The following is a 22,767-nucleotide window of genomic DNA, read 5'->3' on the forward strand; positions in this document are numbered from 1 at the left end:
ATGGAGTGAAAAACTGTGGACCTGCTATTACAGGTGCACTGAACTTAATCTGGCACTGCACAGCGCTGACTTTACATGATGCTTGCTGAATTTAAAACAATACATGCTGGTCACTATTGCCGCTTTTCCACTACAAACGCGGCTGAGTCGGGCTGAGCCATGCCATGCTGAGTCGGGCTGAGCGGGGCTGTTGGAGTTGCATTTCGACTACAACCGTGCTGAACTGTGCTGGCTGGAAGTGGGTGGACACATTGGGTGGAGTTAGCGAAAGTGGGTGGACGTCACGTGATGTCGTTAAGCAGCGCAAACAGTGACATCAGTGACCTTTTAAGCGGTAGTCTCACGACCCGAATAGTAAACAATAAACATGGAGGACATGGAGTCGTTAGTGTTGCTGGTCTTGGTGCTATGGCTTGTTGTCACGGACAACGCCAACAGATACTGGCAAGAGCGTATAGATGAGGCGAGGCGCATAAGGCTTCAGAAATTCTCGTAATTCGTAATTCTTCTTCTTCCGGGTTTGCGGTGTTTACAGATCCCAGCGCGCTCGCGGGGCGTGTGTGGGCATGTGAGGACACTCCTCCTCACCAATCAGTGCACAGGGGAGTGTCTGCTCACGCCCCCAGCCTCACTCGGCCTGCTTTGGCTCGCTTCAGCCCCAATCCAAAACGCTGCGAGTTTTAGGGGCTAAGCAGGGCTGAAGCGAGCTGAGTCGTGCTGGTTTTTGGTAGTCAAAACGCGAGCCGTGTCGGGCTGAAGTGAGCTGAAGCGAGCTGAAGTGAGCTGAAAAAGGGTAGTGGAAAAGGGCCATATGTCACATGACATTAAAACCTTGCAGGAGCAAGCAGTTAGGTGCTGCAGATGCACTAGATTGTGCATCCACTGCACAAGCTAGTACACGCCTTCACAATGTCAGAATATCACCCCCATTATCTGGAATCTCCAATGACAAAGGCTACATCCACACGACAACGGCAACGAGATTTTTTTTTTTAAATATCGTGTCCACATGGGCAACGGATCAGTAAAATATCAGGTACATATGGCAACACAACGCTTGCTGAAAACGATGCAATACACATGCCACACCTCTACGTGCGCTGTAAGACGGTCCCATCTGAGACACCAGAACAATAGAAGAAGTAGACGCATGCACATAAACCCCTTCTTCTGTAGCATCAGCCACATAAAGTTTTGATTATTAATCAGTAGCGTAAAACGAAAGACACGGAAAGAGGAATGAATGGGGGTAGATGGAAGCCGGTATGCCAACATTCTGATATCCTCCAGAATTCTTTAATGGTCCGGAATAAATCGAATGCTACACGTTGATGGATTACTTTGTTCTTCTACGGCCTTTTTGAGGAATGTATTGTTGGACTTAAACCAACATCTGAAGAGGTGAGATCGCTCCTTTTTTTTTCCTATTTTTGCTGGTGGGATTGTTTTTGTTTTTGGAAAGCGCACAGGCGGTATGCAGTTTGGTACTGCTTCCGCAGTGTTTGGACTAAAGACTCTGCCCTAAGGGCTATTCTCTCACTCTCTCTCTCTCTCTCTCTCTCTCTCTCTCTCTCTCTCACTTTGCACCATTACACAATAAATATTCACAGTGAAAATATTTTGTAAGCGCGTTTCATGAACCAAGTTATAGGATTTGTTGACAACTCGCATCGAGTTCGTTACACTTCTACCCGGCGTGAAGCACTGACAGTCATGGTTGTGACGTCATCATAAACAAATCCGTTCTACTCATCCAGACGACTTCGCAACGGCGCCGTTGCCAGATTTTTCCACTCTGGAACCCATTCTCAAAAGATTTCGTTTTGGGGCACCCAAAACGCCGGTGCCGTGTGGACGCCAGGCCAAAACGATAAACAATTTTATCAGATTCACCTGAATCCGTTGCCGTGTGGACAGGGCCAAAGATGTCGTGTTTCCAGATGCACAAATGCATGAATAGTTTTACATTTTAAGAAATGTAAGCAGATTACATCAAATTAAGCAGCGCGCTCCGGCTTGCTCCCGGAGTGCTCCGGCCGAGGTTCCGGAGCGCGTTCCGGCCAAGGTTCCCCTCAAATTAAGCAGCGCGCTCCGGCTTGCTCCCGGAGTGCTCCGGCCGAGGTTCCGGAGCGCGCTCTGGCCGAGGTTCCCCTCAAATTAAGCAGCGCGCTCCGGCTTGCTCCGGAGCAAGCCAGAGCGAGCTGCTTAATTTGAGGGGGAGCAAGCCGGAGCGCGCTCCAGAACCTCGGCCGGAGCACTCCTGGAGCAAGCCGGAGCGCGCTCCGGAACCTCGGACATTGGCGTGTATGTGTATGGCGATGGGTTTTTAACGACATAGGTATACAGATCATGTGGGCCGAAGTCAGGTAAAGACGAGGGCTTCGTGTACTTCCGTACGTCAGTGAACAATCCTGGTGGAAGCAGGTAAACGTCGTTCTCTAAGCCTGCTAACCTCAATTTTTGCAAATACCTCTCCCTCTGCTCGCCCTGTAAATGCCCTACATCGCTGGATAGTGAAGGTGTTTTCTGCATCTCACTCCTTTTTCTTTTATGTTTTTCGTTTGTCGCCTTCCTCGCATTCAAACTGATTCGAGCCGAAGTCCACTACATGTCCAAAATGGCGGTCGCGTTTACGAAGGTCACGTGACTGAAAAGGGTCTATAGAACACAACACCTCTGGGGTCCTCAGACTGAGCACAGGCACCCCCCCAGGCCTGTGTGCTCAGCCTGCTGCTGTTTACTCTGCCACCCATCATAGCTCAAATCACATCATCAAGCTTGCAGACGACACAACAATAGTGAGTCTCATCAGGAACAATGATAAGTCTGCATACAGAGCAGAGGTCAAACACCTGGTGGAATGGTGTCAGGACAACAACCTGACACTTAATGTTGAGAAGACTAAAGAGACAGTTGCTGACTTCAGGAAAAATACTGCTGCTCGCTCCCCACTGCACATCAATGGCTCTACTGTTGAAACAGTTAGCAGTGTGAAGTTCCTGGGAATGCAAAGAAGAAAAAAACTCTCCTGGACCCTGAACACCACCACCATCACCAAGAAAACTCAACAGTGTCTGCACTTTCTGCAAAAGCTGAAGAAAGCCAACCTCACTCCTTTCATCCTCACATCCTTCTACTGAGGGACCATTGAGAGTTTTCTCTGCTGTGACATCATTATTGGGTTTGGGAAGTGCAATGTCGCTGAACAAAAGTCCCTGCAGCAGATAGTGAGGATGGCAGAGAGGATCAATGGGGTCTCTTTCCCACCCATCTCCCAACTCTACATAAAGCACATCATCCACTGTGCCAACAGCATAGTGCAGGACAAGTCCCACCCAATACATGCACCATTCTCCCTCCTGCCATGTGGCAGAAGGTACCATAGCATCTGAACCATTACTACCAGACATTGCAACAATTTCTTCTCCCAGGTAGCCAGAGTCCTCAACTCACTGTTACCCCTGAAGAACTGACAGTACAAAATAAAACTACAACTTCTCATCCACCTCTCACACATTTACACAACACTGCTCATTTGTACACACATGCACATGCCCAATTTGCACTTGTCTTGCTGCAATATCCTGGTAAAACTTGAACTCTTCAAACTGAACTGCATTCATTGTATTTGCACTAAAATGAACCTGTCTTTGTCTTGGCATTAACCCTCTAGTGTTACTCATCTTCAACTCGTTCAGCATCATGCTAGCTGAATGGAATATCTGATCTCATCTCATTATCTCTAGCCGCTTTATCCTGTTCTACACCTACACTGGAGCAATTTTTGAGTGCACAGATGACACTCCAAACAAGAAACAGCGGTCTTGCATACACACAGCTAAAAACAATTTGATTCAATTTTATGTGTAGAGTGCTTTTAACAATAGACATTGTTACAAAGCAGCTTTATAAAAATATATAAATTCCGGATATAAGTTTTAAACATCTCATCTCATTATCTCTAGCCGCTTTATCCTGTTCTACAGGGTCGCAGGCGAGCTGGAGCCTATCCCAGCTGACTACGGGCGAAAGGCGGGGTACACCCTGGACAAGTCGCCAGGTCATCACAGGGCTGACACATAGACACAGACAACCATTCACACTCACATTCACACCTACGGTCAATTTAGAGTCACCAGTTAACCTAACCTGCATGTCTTTGGACTGTGGGGGAAACCGGAGCGCCCAGAGGAAACCCACGCAGACACGGGGAGAACATGCAAACTCCGCACATAAAGGCCCTTGCCGGCCACGGGGCTCGGACCCGGACCTTCTTGCTGTGAGGCGACCGCGCTAACCACTACACCACCGTGCCACCCTGAATGGAATATATCTGATATATTTAAATAACACTGGCTGGCGTTGAGTGGTATACTATATTATATTTCAGGGGTGGTATATAATATAGTATATATTATACATGATGGTGCAGTGGTTATCACTGTCACCTCACAGCAAGATGGTTCTGGGTTTGAACCTTGTGACTGACCAGTGCCTTTCTATGTGGCATTTGCATGTTCTCCACTTGCCTGAGTGGGTTTACTCCAGGTGCTCCAGTTTCCTCCCACAGTCCAAAAATGTGCAGATTAGGTCAACTGGCTACTCTAAACTGCCCATAGATGTGAATGCAAGTGTGAATAGCTGTGTGTTTCTGTATTTACCGTGCAATAGACAGGTAACCTGCCCAGGGTATACCCCAACATTTTCCTGAAGTTGGCTGGGACTGGCTCCAGCTTCCCAGCAACCCTGACAGATCACAGATTTCTTTGTTCCCTTTTCTGGTTGGGGGAGTCTGAAGTTGATTCCCCCACTCTAATTACTTTACGGTTAGCACTGGTGCCATTGCCATCAACTAACCGAAAAATGAACATTGTTAATCTCATGTCATCTCATTATCTCTAGCTGCTTTATCCTGTTCTACAGGATCGCAGGCAAGCTGGAGCCTATCCCAGCTGACTACAGGCGAAAGGCGGGGTACACCCTGGACAAGTCGCCAGGTCATCACAGGGTTACAATATTAATCTTCTTGTTTTAATTCCCAAAACACTAACGCCTTAAGATACAAATTTTAGTAATGTTAATTTGCATATTAACCATTTTGTGCTTCTCCTCTTTCAAGTCTATCTGCTGCTTCACCTAGTATATCAGCTACAGTCTTCTCCATTTTGTTTGTGATTGCAGGTCCACAGTTTGGCCACGCCACTGGGCTTTTACAGACCAATCAGAATAGCCCTAATTTGCATATTAGAATCCTTCAAACCTTCAGTCCATCCCTCAATCTACCCTTAAATCTAATCTTTAATTTATGCTTTAAAAATCTTCCAATATAGTCTTCATTAAATATACCAAATTGAAATAAGTTTTGTATTAATAAATAGAAATATTTATTGGTGTATTTAATTATTGATGTATTTATTGGACTATATATTTATGGGTTTACTGATGGATAGATTGACATGTAATTAAAGATATGCCACAAAAAATATCCTCCATACTGCTCTCAACTGTCAATAACAGGTTGTTGATTTGGGAAAGACTGTTGCTTTAAAACAGTCAATTTGCTTACTTGGTCACTTTACATATAAAAAAGAAAGATTTCCAGAAAGTTACAAGGTGTCTGGTTCAACAGTTGAATAAAGTTCTGCAAAGTGATATATGTTATGACTATAATTTGTGAATGAAAATGACTTCTTTTTTCAGGAGCCCAGGTTTTTTTTTTTTGTGTGTGTGTGTGTGTGTGCGCACACGTGCATGTGCGCATGCGTGCATGCATGCATGGATGTGTGCCAGGTGTTTTCAGGAAATCGTGGTAGGGTTCACCTTGCAGGAAAGGCCTGGTATACTGTACATCACATCCACATTAATTCGTAATACAATAGCAAATACAATTTTTTTGAGAGTTAAGCAGATGCAGATAATGGCATTGCATCACACCCTTCATCCGTTGAAAAATATAAATTGGTTCAATTGCTTTTTATTGCAGCCACCCTTAAACATACATCAACCTTTTACTGCTTTTTTAAGAATAAAAAAACTGAGTAAAATATACATTATTTCATTTTAATTTTGTCATGCAGCATGTCATAATGAGATCTTTTTTGTTTTCATAAACAGCTGAGGACTATACTGACTACTACAAAGACTTGAACTTGTACTCAAACTGCAATAACACCAAAGTAATGACCTTCAGCAAAGTCTTCCTCCCTTCCCTCTACAGTATTGTCTTCACTGTGGGGTTAATTGGGAATGGCCTGGTGGTGTGTGTCCTGATAAAGTACCACAAAAAATCCAACATGTCAGATTTGTGTCTCTTAAACCTGGCCATTTCAGACCTCCTCTTTCTTATCTCATTGCCTTTCTGGGCCCACTATGCTGCCATCACTGAGTGGACCTTTGGAAGGTTCATGTGTCATGCAGTGACAGCACTCTACATGCTGGGCTTCTATGGAAGTATCTTTTTCATGATCCTAATGACCATTGACCGCTATGTTGTCATTGTCCACACCTATACCTACCTCTTCTCCAAGCACCGGTCTGTCAGAGCTAGGATAGTGCTTGCTTTGCTTATGTGGACACTTAGCTTGGGAGCCTCTCTGCCAACCATCATCTTCTCAAAAGTGAATAATGAATCAGATGTATGGAAATGTAGGGTGGAATATCCACAAGGGTCAACATGGAAGCTTGTCTCTTACATTGAGCTGAATATTCTCGGCTTGATCATTCCTCTCTCAGTGATGCTGTTCTGCTACTCACGTATCATTCGCATTTTAATGACCATGAAATCTCAGAAGAAACACAAAGCTGTCAAGCTCATGCTGGTGTTGGTTATTGTCTTCTTCTTATTCTGGACGCCCTACAACATTGTCATCTTCCTGAAGTTCCTGCATCACTTGCACTACATGAACACCTGTCAATGGAATCAGGACCTACACATGGCTATGCAGTGGGTGGAAGCCATAGCATTAAGTCATTGCTGCCTCAACCCCATAATCTATGCTTTTGTAGGGCAGAAATTCAGGAATTTATTTCTAAAGATCCTGAAAGAGTGGTTTCCTGTTTGCTTTGGGCAGTGCACAACAACTGAAAGTGAGTTCTTAGAGAGGAAGCCCTCTACAGTACTTTGCAAAAGTATTCAGCCCTCTTAAAAGTAATCAGATTCTGGATTGTAAGTGATATCCAAATTGTTCCTGCCAGTATTTATTTATTTATTTATTTTTATTGCAAACCAATATGTTTTCAAAGTAAATTTTCAAAGTCAAACTTTATTATCTGCAAGCAGACCTTTGAACAAAAACATTAAAAACTCTCTCCATTCTCAGCTCTGTAACTCCTTCAGGAATGACTGTTGGCCATGGCCTAATGGTTAGAGAAGCAGCTTGGGAACCAAAAGGTCACTGATTCAATTCCCTCGACCAGTAGGAATGGCTAAAGTGCCCTTGAGCAAGGCACCTAATCCCCAACTGCTCCCCAGGCTGCTCTGGGTATGTTGTACATCGCTCTGGATAAGAGGGTCTGTTAAATGCCATCAGTGTAATGTAATGTAATGTGGACTCTGTTAGCCTGACTGTGGCTTCTCTCACCAGTCTCTGTCTTGTTTTTGTGTCAGGTTTTAAGGGAGGGCCTTGTCTAGGTCGTGTTTGGATGGTGTGATGTAGCTTTCTCTTGTTTACCCTTTTGATCCAACAGTGCTTACTGGCATGTCCAATTTCTTTGATTATAATTTTACATCATCTTCATATGTTACTAAATTCTATTACCTTATCTTTACCTTCCCTAAAATGTTTCTTAAATGCTCTTTTGTCTTCATTTTCACTCCTTTCCTTCAGACTCAATGTTTCTTCAATGGTAGTTCAATTGAGGTTAATTTTGTTCAGAAAATATCAGCTGTATTCATATTCATAGTTGAACATCAATTATAAGTCAATGATGTCCTTGTTAAAACTTCATCTGGAGCAGAACCTGGGATTGAATACTTATGCGAGCAGCATTTTCAGCTTTTGATTTGATTGGATATACTTGAATGAGTTATTCAAACTAATTTTGAATGAAAATCAAATGAATTGTTATTCAAACAAATATGATCAGTTCGGGGGGGGGTTGAACACTTTTACAACCGACTATATGTATTAATGCTCCTCAGAAATATCAGTGTAATATACTATATGTAATCACATCATATTAAGTACGAATACATCTCTTTTATACAGCTTTGTATTTGATGTTATATTATTTGCATAGTGTAACTGATACATAGTGGAGTTACTGTTACTGCCCAATGTTTATCTTCTGACATTGTTATTGAAAAATAATCAGCTTTGTGTTGTGTTGCTTGTTAACCATGAACAACAATAAACACTGTAATTATGTCTCATCTCATCTCATTATCTCTAGCCGCTTTATCCTTCTACAGGGTCGCAGGCAAGCTGGAGCCTATCCCAGCTGACTACGGGCGAAAGGCGGGGTACACCCTGGACAAGTCGCCAGGTCATCACAGGGCTGACACATAGACACAGACAACCATTCACACTCACATTCACACCTACGGTCAATTTAGAGTCACCAGTTAACCTAACCTGCATGTCTTTGGACTGTGGGGGAAACCGGAGCACCCGGAGGAAACCCACGCGGACACGGGGAGAACATGCAAACTCCACACAGAAAGGCCCTCGCCGGCCCCGGGGCTCGAACCCAGGACCTTCTTGCTGTGAGGCGACAGCGCTAACCACTACACCACCGTGCCGCCACTGTAATTATGTAATGACCAAAAAAAGTTATGCTTTATTTTGAGTGTTGTCAAGCTTTCATGTGTTTTTACACATACATTTCTGATTTTTTGACTCACCAGACTGAGTCAAATAGTCTATTCAATATCATATTTCCCAGGAAAGGTATGCCATTCATTAATATATTACAGGATTTGACAGGTAAGGATGAGTATGTTTGTTTGTATTTATTAAAAAAATAAACAAAACAAAAAAATGGTATGATTGAATGTATCTGTGCCTCCTTTGTTATAAAACTTGCACTTGAATGGGCATGTATTAACCAATAAAGACCAAGTTTCTAGGTTGCTTTTCCGAGAAACATGGTCTGGTGATATGCATGCCGATATGATCACTGCATTAAAAAAATATATATATTATTGTAATTATATTGTGGCATATACACATACACAGTGAGGCTTTCACAATAACAGGCAATGAAACCAGTCTGCACAAGCACCCTCTTTGGTTTACTTGCTTCTTCCTGCAGTTTCCAGTGAAAACAGTATGTAAAGAATCACAGCAACTACATTAAAACAAAACAAAAAACCCTCTTCTAAGCGGCTTCCGGTTATGACGTCACACTGAGAGGAACAAGGCCAAACAGCTCCCTACCAAACTTGCTAAAAAATTACTTTTAAAAGGTATATTCACAGCCATTTTTAGGTGAAAATACGGTGAAGAGGTGATAAGCATATCCAGTATAGAAATGTTGACGGACAGTGCCGAAAAGCATATAACTCAGAAAACGGGTCGTGGACAAGCAGCTAGCAAGGCTGCTAACAAAAATGGAGATACTCCAGATGCTAACGCGGGCCTTCCAATTAATGTCGCTGCTGTTGCAACAGAGCTTACAACTAAGGTGGCAGCTATCGTGGAGGAGAAGATGTCCACGTTCTCCAGTAAATTGGATATAATTATGGCTCAGATGGAACAAGACTCACGGTGCCTGGAGGAAGCTGAAGGCCATATATCCAACACAGAGAACATCATAGCCAATCTGGAGACCAGGTTGGTGGATACAGAAGCCAAATTTGCTGCCCTGATTAGCCGGATGGATGACCAAGAGGCGCGCTCCTGGAGGGATAATATTTGGGTCTTCGGTGTTAAGGAGGGAATTGAGGGGAAGAACCCACTGCCCTTTTTTGAAACCTGGTTGCCCAAACTTCTTAACATGGAAACTAAAAAGGGCAGGGTTCGACTGGATAGATGTCACAGAGGCTTCGGCCGCTCCATTCCAGGTGTGCCCCGAGTCGTCGTCATGAAACTCCACTACCCAGCGGACAAGCTGAAAATACTGGCGCTTGGTAACAAACAGAAGCTGGAATACGATGGGGCCAAGATCACCATCCGACAGGACATCACACAAAATGTCCTACAGCAGTGGAGAAAGTTCAATGCGGTATGCCAGAAGCTCATTGCTAATAACATCAGGTTCAGAATGCAGTACCTGGTGACCCTCCACTTCACTCACAATGGCAAGGATTTTTTGTTTGAGACAGTTGAAGAAGCGGAGAGTGCCGTGGAGGCGCTGGATGTGGCTTCATGAGTGAATACATTCTGGATTTTCAGGAACTGTTCCGAGTTTCAGTGAAATGAACATTATCGTGACTGCTCATAGAGAACCTGTTTAAAGCGACTGTTACACCCACCGTGTGTTACGTTATGGTGGATACACATATCAAAGGCTGGACATATGAAAGTTTGAGCTGGGAGCAAGTGAGTGTTACATCGGCTATGTTGCATGGAGCGCATCTGTGAACTTCACCCTACATGCACTCACAACATGCGTTGCTTCCTCCCAGCTCTGGGGAGCCCTTTGCTTTGCATCCCCTTGAGGACGGTTCATTTTTTATTATGGACAGATGTTTTTATGTCCACTGTTCTAAGTGATGAGTACTCGTTCTTAGTACTTTCATTGCTTCGAGATAACTTGGAGATCAGTGTCCGATGCCTGAACACTTTTGTTATATTGTTGGAACATGTCCCCCCATTCCCCCCTTTTTTTCTTCTTTTGTTTTTCCTCTTTTTCTCTGTGGCAGTGGGGGTGTGGTCAAGCATCGGTCTGTGACCGGAGCGCGGAGACGGCAGGCCAGAGCTAAGTTCCCCAAGAAAACTCTTTTTATTATAGCTTTTCAGCTTACTATACACACCTACACACAAGCCTCCTGGCTGGAGAGAGTCTCGTTCCTCTGCTCTCTCTCTTCTTATATAGGGCGTGGTCACTGGGGAAGACACACAAACACAGATTAACCAACATCAGGTGCAGTGATTCTGCCACTTACCTTCTCTGACTCCGCCCTCCGGTCACAGACCGACGCTTGACCACACCCCCACTGCCACATTCTCCTTCCCACTTGTATATCTGCATATTTAAACCAAATGTCTACCAAAGAGAATTTTATTCTAAATTGTTATCTGAAATCTCTGCATTGTCCTCACAATTTACCATATTAGCGGGAGATTTTAACTGCACTATGGATCCTGGGGTAGACCAAAATCCGCCAGCTAAATTTATGGTCTCTAAGATGAGAGAAGCTACCAGGAAGGTATGCTCAGATTTACCGTTGTTTGATGCATGGAGAGTTCTCCATCCAGGGGAAATAGATTACACTTTTTACTCCAACTCGCATCAATGTTTCTCCAGAATAGATTATTTTTTTTTATATCAAGGATGGTGCTGGATAGGGTGGAGGAATGTGCAATAGGCACGCGTCTATTATCCGATTATGCTGACACTTATATTATAGTCTCCCCACCCCCCAACCTGCCTCACGTTATTGGCGTCTAAACCCATCACTTTTAAAAAATCCCACATCTGTTACCTTTATGAAAAACCAAATTGAAGGTTTTTTTGTTTGTTAATGATAATGAAGATACAAATCCATCCATACTCTAGGACACACTTAAAGCGTACCTGAGGGGAGCGATAATTTCTTATAGTACAGCTACAACCCTGATTCCAAAAAAGTTGGGACAAAGAACAAATTGTAAATAAAAACGGAATGCAATAATTTACAAATCTCAAAAACTGATATTGTATTCACAATAGAACACAGACAACATATCAAATGTCGAAAGTGAGACATTTTGAAATTTCATGCCAAATATTGGCTCATTTGAAATTTCATGACAGCAACACATCTCAAAAAAGTTGGGACAGGGGCAATAAGAGGCTGGAAAAGTTAAAGGTACAAAAAAGGAACAGCTGGAGGACCAAATTGCAACTCATTAGGTCAATTGGCAATAGGTCATTAACATGACTGGGTATAAAAAGAGCATCTTGGAGTGGCAGCGGCTCTCAGAAGTAAAGATGGGAAAAGGATCACCAATCCCCCTAATTCTGCGCCAACAAATAGTGGAGCAATATCAGAAAGGAGTTTGACAGTGTAAAATTGCAAAGAGTTTGAACATATCATTATCTACAGTGCATAATATCATCAAAAGATTCAGAGAATCTGGAAGAATCTCTGTGCGTAAGGGTCAAGGCCGGAAAACCATACTGGGTGCCCGTGATCTTTGGGCCGTTAGATTGCACTGCATCACATACAGGCATGCTTCTGTATTGGAAATCACAAAATGGGCTCAGGAATATTTCCAGAGAACATTATCTGTGAACACAATTCACCGTGTCATCCGCCGTTGCCAGCTAAAACTCTATAGTTCAAAGAAGAAGCTGTATCTAAACATGATCCAGAAGCGCAGACGTCTTCTCTGGGCCAAGGATCATTTAAAATGGACTGTGGCAAAGTGGAAAACTGTTCTGTGGTCAGATGAATCAGAATTTGAAGTTCTTTATGGAAATCAGGGACGCCGTGTCATTCGGACTAAAGAGGAGAAGGACAACCCAAGTTATCATCAGCGCTCAGTTCAGAAGCCTGCATCTCTGATGGTATGGGGTTGCATTAGTGTGTGTGGCATGGGCAGCTTACACATCTGGAAAGACACCATCAATGCTGAAAGGTATATCCAGGTTCTAGAGCAACATATGCTCCCATCCAGACGACGTCTCTTTCAGGGAAGACCTTGCATTTTCCAACATGACAATGCCAAACCACATACTGCATCAATTACAGCATCATGGCTGCGTAGAAGAAGGGTCCGGGTACTGAACTGGCCAGCCTGCAGTCCAGATCTTTCACCCATAGAAAACATTTGGCGCATCATAAAACGGAAGATACGACAAAAAAGACCTAAGACAGTTGAGCAACTAGAATCCTACATTAGACAAGAATGGGTTAACATTCCTATCCCTAAACTTGAGCAACTTGTCTCCTCAGTCCCCAGACGTTTACAGACTGTTGTAAAGAGAAAAGGGGATGTCTCACAGTGGTAAACATGGCCTTGTCCCAACTTTTTTGAGATGTGTTGTTGTCATGAAATTTAAAATCACCTAATGTTTCTCTTTAAATGATACATTTTCTCAGTTTAAACATTTGATATGTCATCTATGTTCTATTCTGAATAAAATATGGAATTTTGAAACTTCCACATCATTGCATTCCGTTTTTATTTACAATTTGTACTTTGTCCCAACTTTTTTGGAATCGGGGTTGTAGGAAAAAAGAGGCTCTAAAAGAACAACTTAATTTAGAAAATCAATTGGCCAATTTTGAAATGCAGGTTAAAAATAATGACACTGCAGATCTATGTAAGAAAGTAGAAGTTACCCAGTCAGCTCTTAACCAACTATTGATGCAAAAAGCGGAAGCTAGTATATTTTATGCCAAACATAGATTATTTGAGATAGGAGCCAAACCGGGGTGTCTACTCGCTCGGTTGGCGGCCGGCAGACATGAATCTAAGTCTATTGTTTCACTGAAAGATAAATCTGGAAAAAATCAGTACAAGACCAAAATTTTAGTTGAGATAATGAAAGACTTTTATAAAAAAATTTACACCTCAGAATTTACTTCACCAGTGCAACATATACAAGGATTCTTAGAAAAACTTAGCCTCCCAACACTGTCGGACACTGACAGGATTGCTCTTGGAAAACCAATAATTGAACGGGAAATTATAAATTCAATCAACTCTTTACAGACTGGGAAAGCCCCTGGCCCAGATGGCTATGGCCCAGAATTCTACAAAATCTTTCAAGATCCACTTAGAGGTCCCCTGCTCAATATGTACCTACAGTGGTGCTTGAAAGTTTGTGAACCTTTTAGAATTTTCTATATTTCTGCTTAAATATGACCTAACACATCATCAGATTTCCACACAAGTTCTAAAAGTAGATAAAGAGAACCCAATTAAAGAAATGAGACAAAAATATTATACTTGGTCATTTATTTATTGAGGAAAATGATCCAATATTACATATCTGTGAGTGGCAAAAGTATGTGAACCTATGCTTTCAGTATCTGGTGTGACCCCCTTCTGCAGCAATAACTGCAACTTAAATGCTTCCGCTAACTGTTGATCAGTCCTGCACACCAGCTTGGAGGAATTTTAGCCCATTCCTCCATATAGAACAGCTTCAACTCTGGGATATTAGTAGGTTTCCTCACATGAACGGCTCGCTTCAGGTCCTTCCACAACATTTCAATTGGATTAAGGTCAGGACTTTGACATGCCCATTCCAAAACATTAACTTTATTCTTCTTTAACCATTCTTTGATAAAACAACTTGTGTGCTTAGGGTTGTTGTCTTGCTGCATGACCCACCTTCTCTTGAGATTCAGTTCATGGACAGATGTCCTGACATTTTCCTTTAGAATTCATTGGTGTAATACAGAATTCATTGTTCCATCAATGATGGCAAGCTGTCCTGGCCCAGATGCAGCAAGCAGGCCCAAACCATGATACTACCACCACCATGTTTCACAGATGGGATAAGGTTCTTATGCTGGAATGCAGTGTTTTCCTTTCTCCAAACATAATGCTTCTCATTTAAACCAAAAAGTTCTATTTTGGTCTCATCCATCCACAAAACATTTTTCCAATAGCCTTCTGGCTTGTCCACATGATCTTTATCAAACTGCAGACGAGCAGCAATGTTCTTTTTGAAGAGCAGTGGCTTTCTCCTTGCAACCCTGCCATGCACACCATTGTTGTTCAGTGTTCTCCTGATAGTGGACTCATGAACATTAGCCAATGCAAGAGAGGCCTTCAGTTGCTTAGAAGTTACCCTGGGGTCTTTTGTGACCTCACCGACTATTACATGCCTTGCTCTTGGAGTGATCTTTGTTGGTTGACCACTCCTGGGGAGGGTAACAATGGTCTTGAATTTCCTCCATTTGTACACAATCTGTCTGACTGTGGATGGATGGAGTCCAAACTCTTTAGAGATGGTTTTGTAACCTTTTCCAGCCTGATGAGCAACAACAACACTTTTTTTGAGGTCCTCAGAAATCTCCTTTGTTCGTGCCATGATACACTTCCACAAACATGTGTTGTGAAGATCAGACTTTGACAGATCCCTGTTCTTTAAATAAAACAGGTTGCCCACTCACACCTGATTGTCATCCCATTGATTGAAAACACCTGATTCTAATTTCACCTTCAAATTAACTGCTAATCCTAGAGCAGAGATGGGCAACTGGCGGCCCGGGGGCCGCACACGGCCCTCGTCCTCACTCATTACGGCCCGCAAATAGATTAATAATAATAGTAAAAAAAAAAAACTTGTAATCATACTGTTGACCGATAGAGGGCGCGTCATATGCAAACAATAGCGGGGCCCGGGCCACCTTCCCTTTCAGCGAAGAAGAAAGTCAAGAGCCATGGCCACGAACAGTGGCAAAAAGAGAAAACTTGACCGAGAAAATCACACTTTTCAGCCAAAATGGGAAGAAGAGTACCTCTTCACCAAATTCAAAGGAAAACCAATGTTTTCCTTTGAATTTGCTTGGAGACATTGTCAGCCCTAAAAGACATTATCAGCCCTAAAAGATTACAACTTATGTCACCCTTACAACACCTTGCATAAGGTTAAATATGAGAAGTACACTGGAGCTGCCAGAGCCGCTGTCGTCCAGTGTGTGAAGTTATTTTTTATGTGTCATTGCTTGACACAATGTAATTTTGTGTTATGAAGACTGCATGATGCCATGTCATTTTTCTTATGAGTATCACTAAATCGGAAAAAAGTAAAATGCACCGACTAAAGTCACTGTTGGTGGTTAACAAAATTGCACCTGTTCATTGTGTGAAGTTATTTTTTATGTCACCGTTGCTTGACATAGTGTGATTGTGTGTTATGAAGTTTGCATGATGCCATGTCATGCCTGTTCATTGTGTGAAATTATGAGTATTCTTATTTTTAAACATACAGTTGAGTGTTACTATTGCTTGGCACAGTGGCATGTTGTGTTACATCTAAAACTGAATAAAAAAGGAAGCACAAAATAAAAAGTAAAATGCACCCATAAAGTCATTGTTGGTGATAAATTGTGTCACATTCATCTCATTATCTTGGGCATAGCAGTGGGTTTAAAAACAGGCTGATGAATATGTGGACTCGTTGAATGAGGACTTATTGTTGAGTCTCTAAAATAGTCATTGAATTAAGTGACTTTTGTAGGTAAAATTAGGTGTTTAACAACCTGTTAAAAATACACCAGAATGCAGGAAATGGCATCTAATTAATTAAAAATTTTCTGGGGGAGGATCCCCGCCAGTGTGCCCCCCCATTACAAATGCTTCTGATGCCCCTGCACTGGACTTTTTGCACTTTGTTTTTTTTAAGCAAACATTTTGTCTTTGTTGCTTATCAAGGACATGTTAAAATGCATTTCTATGCAGAAAATAGTTGTATGTTGGTGCAATAAACATACAGATATAAATACATATAAAATGTGTTCTTATTGAGAATCATTTTGCAGCTTCTTTCATATCCAATTATTTGAATTGTGTGGTCATGTGGCCCTCCGATGATAGTGGTGAAAAAAATTGGCCCTCTTTATCATGGAAGTTGCCCATCCCTGCCCTAGAGGTTCACATACTTTTGCCACTCACAGATATGTAATATTAGATAATTTTCCTCAATAAATAAATGACCAAGTATAATATATTTTGTCTCATTTGTTTAACTTGGTTCTCTTTATCTACTTTTAGGACTTGTGTGAAAATCTGATGATGTTTTAGGTCATATTTATGCAGAAATATAGAAAATTCTAAAGGGTTCACAAACTTTCAAGCACCACTGTACATTCAGAGGAGAGAAGTACATTCCCAAGTTCCATGTATTCTGCAACTATATCACTACTTCTTAAGAAAGACAAACCCCCAGACAAATGTAGTTCTTATCGCCCCATTAGTCTGACGAATGTGGACAGCATAATTTTCTCTAAGATATTGGCAAAAAGACTTGAAGGTTACCTTCCATACTTAATTGCACCAGATCAAACTGGATTTATAAAAAATAGAATCTCTTTCACTAATATGAGGAAATTGCTTTACATCATTCAGCATACATATGCTAATCAGACGCAAGGTCTCATCATCTCCTTGGATGCTGAGAAAGCTTTTGATCATATAGAGTGGCCGTGTATTGGTAAACGGAGTTAAATCAAGTGAATTTGAGTTGGGGAGGTCTACACATCAAGGAGATCCCATCTCTCCACTTATCTTTGCCTTAGCAATGGAACCATTGGCAGAAACTATTAGAAGTCACAGTAATAGAGCAGGGTTCCAAATAAATTATGTTACTTGTAAGATATCATTGTATGCTGATGCTGTTCTGCTGTTTATTGCCAAGCCAGAAGAATCTATACCAATCCTAATGTCAACAATTCAGTCCTTTGGTTCTATCTCCAGGTATAAAGTAAATTTTGATAAGTCGATGGCCATGCCAGTAGGATATGGCAAAGATGTACCAGATCTGCCTAATTTCCCATTTTCTTGGTCTACCTCAGGATTCTCATATTTAGGGATCACCATAACCCCAAACATTAAAAATTTGTTGAGACTGAATTTTCAATTAGTACACAAAGATATTAAAAAGGACCTTATCAGATGGACTGACCTGCCAAGTTCCTGGATGGGCAGAGTAAATTTAATAAAAATGAATGTATTACCGTGGCTGCTCTATCCCATGCAGATGTCACACACACACACACACACACACACACACATTATATGTATATATATATATATATATATATATATATATATATATATATATATATATATATATATATATTCCAAAGAAGATAGCAAAAGACTTGCACAAAGGGAAATTCTAGCAAGTGAGCTATGTGTTGAGCTTGTGATGGAGCATGAGGGACACTGTGCTATCAAATATGCAGAACTGTCACAGTAGTAGCAGATTCTCTCCTATCTGTGATTTTCATGTTCCATAGTGCTGTTGAGCTCATGTCATGGAATTGGACTTTCTTTGTGGGCTTCCCTCTCTGGTTCCAGTTGATATTTGTTCCTGGCAGACAGGTCTATGAGTGAATCCAGAGACACTTGGGCATCAAGGCATCATGGCAGTGAAAATGTTGGGCTTGAACCCTTACCAGGCAAGCTTGAGTGTGGGTTTGTTCAACTGCCTACGATGAACGTTCACCAGTGCATATTCAGCATGCTCCAGGTTTATATGAGCAGTTGTTCCACAAATCCCATGCCTCCCATGCCTGAGCAATAATCAAATGCCCTCTTACACAGATTGAGGAAGTGGTCATTTGAGGATGTTGGCTCTCCCTCCCTGAAACCAGACTGTTGTAGCCCAGTTGAGTCCTTTATCAGTTAAGAAGTTAATAAATTGAGAAGGTTGGGAAATTGCTTCTCTCAGAAATTCCTTCCTAAAATGAGAAGTACAGTGGTGCTTGAAAGTTTGTGAACCCTTTAGAATTTTCTATATTTCTGCATAAATATGACCTAAAACATCATCAGATTTTCACACAAGTCCTAAAAGTAGATAAAGAGAACCCAGTTAAACAAATGAGACAAAAATATTATACTTGGTCATTTATTTATTGAGGAAAATGATCCAATATTACATATCTATGAGTGGCAAAAGTATGTGAACCTTTGCTTTCAGTATCTGGTATGACCCCCTTGTGCAGCAATAACTGCAACTAAACGTTTCCGGTAACTGTTGATCAGTCCTGCACACCAGCTTGGAGGAATTTTAGCCCATTTCTCTACACAGAACAGCTTCAACTCTGGGATGTTGGTGTGTTTCCTCATATGAACTGCTCATTTCAGGTCCTTCTACAACATTTTGATTGCATTAAGGTCAGGACTTTGACTTGGCCATTCCAAAACATTAACTTTATTCTTCTTTAACCATTCTTTGGTAGAACAACTTGTGTGCTTAGGGTCATTGTCTTGCTGCATGACCCACCTTCTCTTGAGATTCAGTTCATGGACAGATGTCCTAACATTTTCCTTTAGAATTCGCTGGTATAATTCAGAATTCATTGTTCTATCAATGATGGCAAGCCGTCCTGGCCCAGCTGCAGCAAAACAGGCCCAAACCATGGTACTACCACCACCATGTTTCACAGATGGGATAAGGTTCTTAAGCTGGAATGCAGTGTTTTCCTTTTTTCCAAACATAATGCTTCTCATTTAAACCAAAAAGTTCTATTTTGGTTTCATCCATCCACAAAACATTTTTCCAGTAGCCTTCTGGCTTGTCCACATGATCTTTAGCAAACTGCAAATGAGCAGCAATGTTCTTTTTGGAGAGCAGTGGCTTTCTCCTTGCAACTCTGCCATGCACACCATTGTTGTTCAGTGTTCTCCTGATGGTGGACTCATGAACATTAACATTAGCCAATGTGAGAGAGGCCTTCAGTTGCTTAGAAGTTACCCTGGGGTCCTTTGTGACCTCGCTGACTATTACACGCCTTGCTCTTGGAGTGATCTTTGTTGGTCGACCACTCCTGGGGAGGGTAACAATGGTCTTGAATTTCCTCCATTTGTACACAATCTGTCTGACTGTGGACTGGTGGAGTCCAAACTCTTTAAAGATGGTTTTGTAACCTTTTCCCGCCTGATGAGCATCAACAATGCTTTTTCTGAGGTCCTCAGAAATCTCCTTTGTTCGTGCCATGATACACTTCCACAAACATGTGTTGTGAAGATCAGACTTTGATAGATCCCTGTTCTTTAAATAAAACAGGGTGCCCACTCACACCTGATTGTCATCCTATTGATTGAAAACACCTGATTCTAATTTCATCTTCAAATTAACTGCTAATCCGAGAGGTTTACATACTTTTGCCACTCACAGATATGTAATATTGGATCATTTTCCTCAATAAATAAATGACCAAGTATAATATTTTTGCCTCATTTGTTTAACTGGGTTCTCTTTATCTACTTTTAGGACTTGTGTGAAAATCTGATGATGTTTTAGGTCATATTTATGCAGAAATATAGAAAATTCTAAAGGGTTCACAAACTTTCAAGCACCACTGTAGATTGTAGCATAAAACTTTCATATTGGCTGGGATTCCCAGGATCCTCCTGGGATATTTATCTGATCAAGCAACAGGTGGGGAACATGGTGGGTTGGTACTGAATCAAACAATGATTCCCAAGTATCAAGCATTTGGGTATAAACATAAGCCAGATAACTGATAATTTTATGGGACATGCTTTTGTTTGTTTTTATTCACTGAAAAAAAGCAATCTTTGTAGATGCTAAGAACTATGCAGTTTTCAATATTTCAGTATACATACAGATTCAGATTTCCAAAATAAAGTTCAAATACAAGCAAGTAAAAATAAATAAATTTTCATACACTAATGAACATTTTTGAAACAATGAAAAATACACACAATATTAGCCATTCTATGGTGTATATGACCCCAAAGTGTGAATTAGTGTGTGAATGTATGTGTGTGTGGTGCCCTGCAATGGACTGGCATCCCACAGTATACAGGTATGAACAAGTGAACACTAAAATATGTTTTGTAGGGATGGTATCTGTCAGTATAAAGGAATGGGGTTCCTACACATTTTCTGTTTCAAAATTCCATACTTATTCCATACACAAATTTCCAGACTTCATGGTACATTTTTCAGCCCATATCTGACACCACAGTCCAAATAACTAGATGTTTTATTTAAATAAATGATTTTAAAATCCAACTGTTAATATGTATGTTACATTGTGAGTATGTAAGCTAGTTAGTGTGTTGCCAAATAATTGCCAGAAACAAGCAAGTAATTGCTGATATTGTATTCTTTCATGGGGCCCAAAATTTCTAGTGGCACCCTTGTGGCATGGTGCTGTAGCTCATGCAAATCAATTAAAGCCAAACCCAGACAAGTTCAATGCACAGCATTTTATTCAAACTGTAATGTTAAAACAATGCAGTGTTATTCTGTTTTTGGCATGTAAATTTGAAAAACTAAACTGATACCTTCTACCCAAAAGAGGAACAGGAGGGATGTTGATGTACAACTCATCAAAAGAAAAGAGAACAGAAGTGCACTGACTTTGCTTCACTGAATATTAGATGGAGTAAAACTAGTTAGTGTAAACACTGTTTAACACACTGTTCAACAAAAAAACTATAAATAAAGTCAAATAATAATTCACAATCATACATTAATGCATTTTGAAAACAACATATAACTGAGAAAAAAAATGTAGAATCATTGGTCACAAAAAGTTTAGAACACTCTCCCCCTTTGTCTTTTCATGTCTCTCCTTCTGTCATAAGCACATTGTGATATCCCGAGAGGCTGTGTCATCGAGGGGCGCTACGTAACACGCAGATGGATCCAACTTCTGGCAGCTATAACTCCATCTGGTGGTGGAGTTAGGGACTTCACCCCTCAGCACACAACACGGCAGCACACCTGTGGCCAATGAGGGCCTAATGAATAAGAGGACTTTGTGAGAGTTCAAAACTCTCAGTGTGAAGCTGGAGGAGAGAGGTGGTGGCGGTAATGCTCCTTTAAGTTGGTTGCCAACCGCCATAAAACCCTAAAGAAGAAGAAGATAAGCTGATTAGGCGTTGGCTGGAGAGGGAAGGCCGCTGGACTGTGAATGGTCAGGAGTTGCCGGTAGGAAGTGATGGAGTAGGAAGTGTAGGATGGACGAACCTGAGCACGGGTATGGTGAGGATGGGGGACCCAAGCATAAAAAATCAAAAGGGAATTCTTATGAAAGGATAATTACGGAGGATATGGATACATCTGTGAGGAAGGAATCATACAAGGTATTTTTCAGTTTTGTAAATGAGGGGGAATCTTTTGCGGGTTGGAGTCCCATCCAATTGACGAAACAGGTGCATAAAGAGTTGGGCGAAATTGTACGTGCTAGTAAGACAAGGTCTGGGGCACTTTTGGTAGAGTGTGTGGATGAAGAACAACAATCGAGAGCAGTAAAGATAACCGAGTTTTGCAGTCAGAATGTAAAATGTGTGGTTGGCCGAGATAAGGAGCAGATTAGAGGAGTAATAACGGGAATCCCAGTAGATGATTCAATGGAGGAATTGGTTGCAAGCATAAGAAATGTCAAAGTAAAAGAGGCAAAGTGCCTGAAGATGAAGAGGGATGGTGTATTGAAGGACAGCCTGTCCGTGTTACTAACTTTTGATAAAATGAGGCTCCCGCAAAAGGTCTTTATTGGTTTCATGTGTTATGATGTTAGGATGTATATCCCTCCTCCGCTGAGGTGCTTCAAGTGTCAAAGGTATGGGCATGTAGCGGCCGTATGTAATGGTAAAACGAGATGCAGCAAGTGTGGAGGTGAACACAAATATGGAGAATGTGCACAGGGGGCAACTCAAAAATGCTGTAATTGTGGGGGCAATCATAGTGCAGCGTATGGAGGATGCAAGGTGTTTAAGCGAATGAGAGAAGTTCAGAGAATTAAAGTGGAGCAAGGAATGTCATACGCAGAAGCAGTAAAGCGAGTTCCCAGACTAGTGCCTACAACAAAGAGCAACAACAACAGGAAGGAGGTAGAGTGCACTACATGTAAAAAAATACAAGATGATTCTCTTATTGTTAAGAAACTTGATTTTGTGCTCTTTATGACTGATGTTATTAACGGAACTGCTCAGTATAGGAGCAGGACTGACAGGATTA

General features: G+C 41.5%; 1 protein-coding gene across 1 annotated transcript; it reads left to right on the forward strand.

The window, feature by feature from the left end:
* LOC132885801 (C-C chemokine receptor type 5-like) lies at positions 1-18,076 on the forward strand. The gene is made up of 5 exons (XM_060920322.1): positions 1-5; positions 2,690-2,860; positions 6,128-7,113; positions 15,096-15,130; positions 18,068-18,076. Exons 1-5 carry the CDS (start codon positions 1-3, stop codon positions 18,074-18,076), a joined length of 1,206 nt encoding a protein of 401 aa, XP_060776305.1.
* Positions 18,077-22,767: the final 4,691 nt, after the last annotated feature.

Source organism: Neoarius graeffei, chromosome 5 (genome assembly GCF_027579695.1).
Source record: "Neoarius graeffei isolate fNeoGra1 chromosome 5, fNeoGra1.pri, whole genome shotgun sequence".
Classification (NCBI taxonomy): Eukaryota; Metazoa; Chordata; class Actinopteri; order Siluriformes; family Ariidae; genus Neoarius; species Neoarius graeffei.

Coding starts and splice junctions, on each gene's coding strand:
- LOC132885801 (XM_060920322.1), top strand. Junction 2,861..6,127: donor GAGGTCAAACACCTGGTGGA/ATGGTGTCAGGA, acceptor TGAGGACTATAC/TGACTACTACAAAGACTTGA. Junction 7,114..15,095: donor CTTAGAGAGGAAGCCCTCTA/CAGTACTTTGCA, acceptor CAACAACAACAC/TTTTTTTGAGGTCCTCAGAA.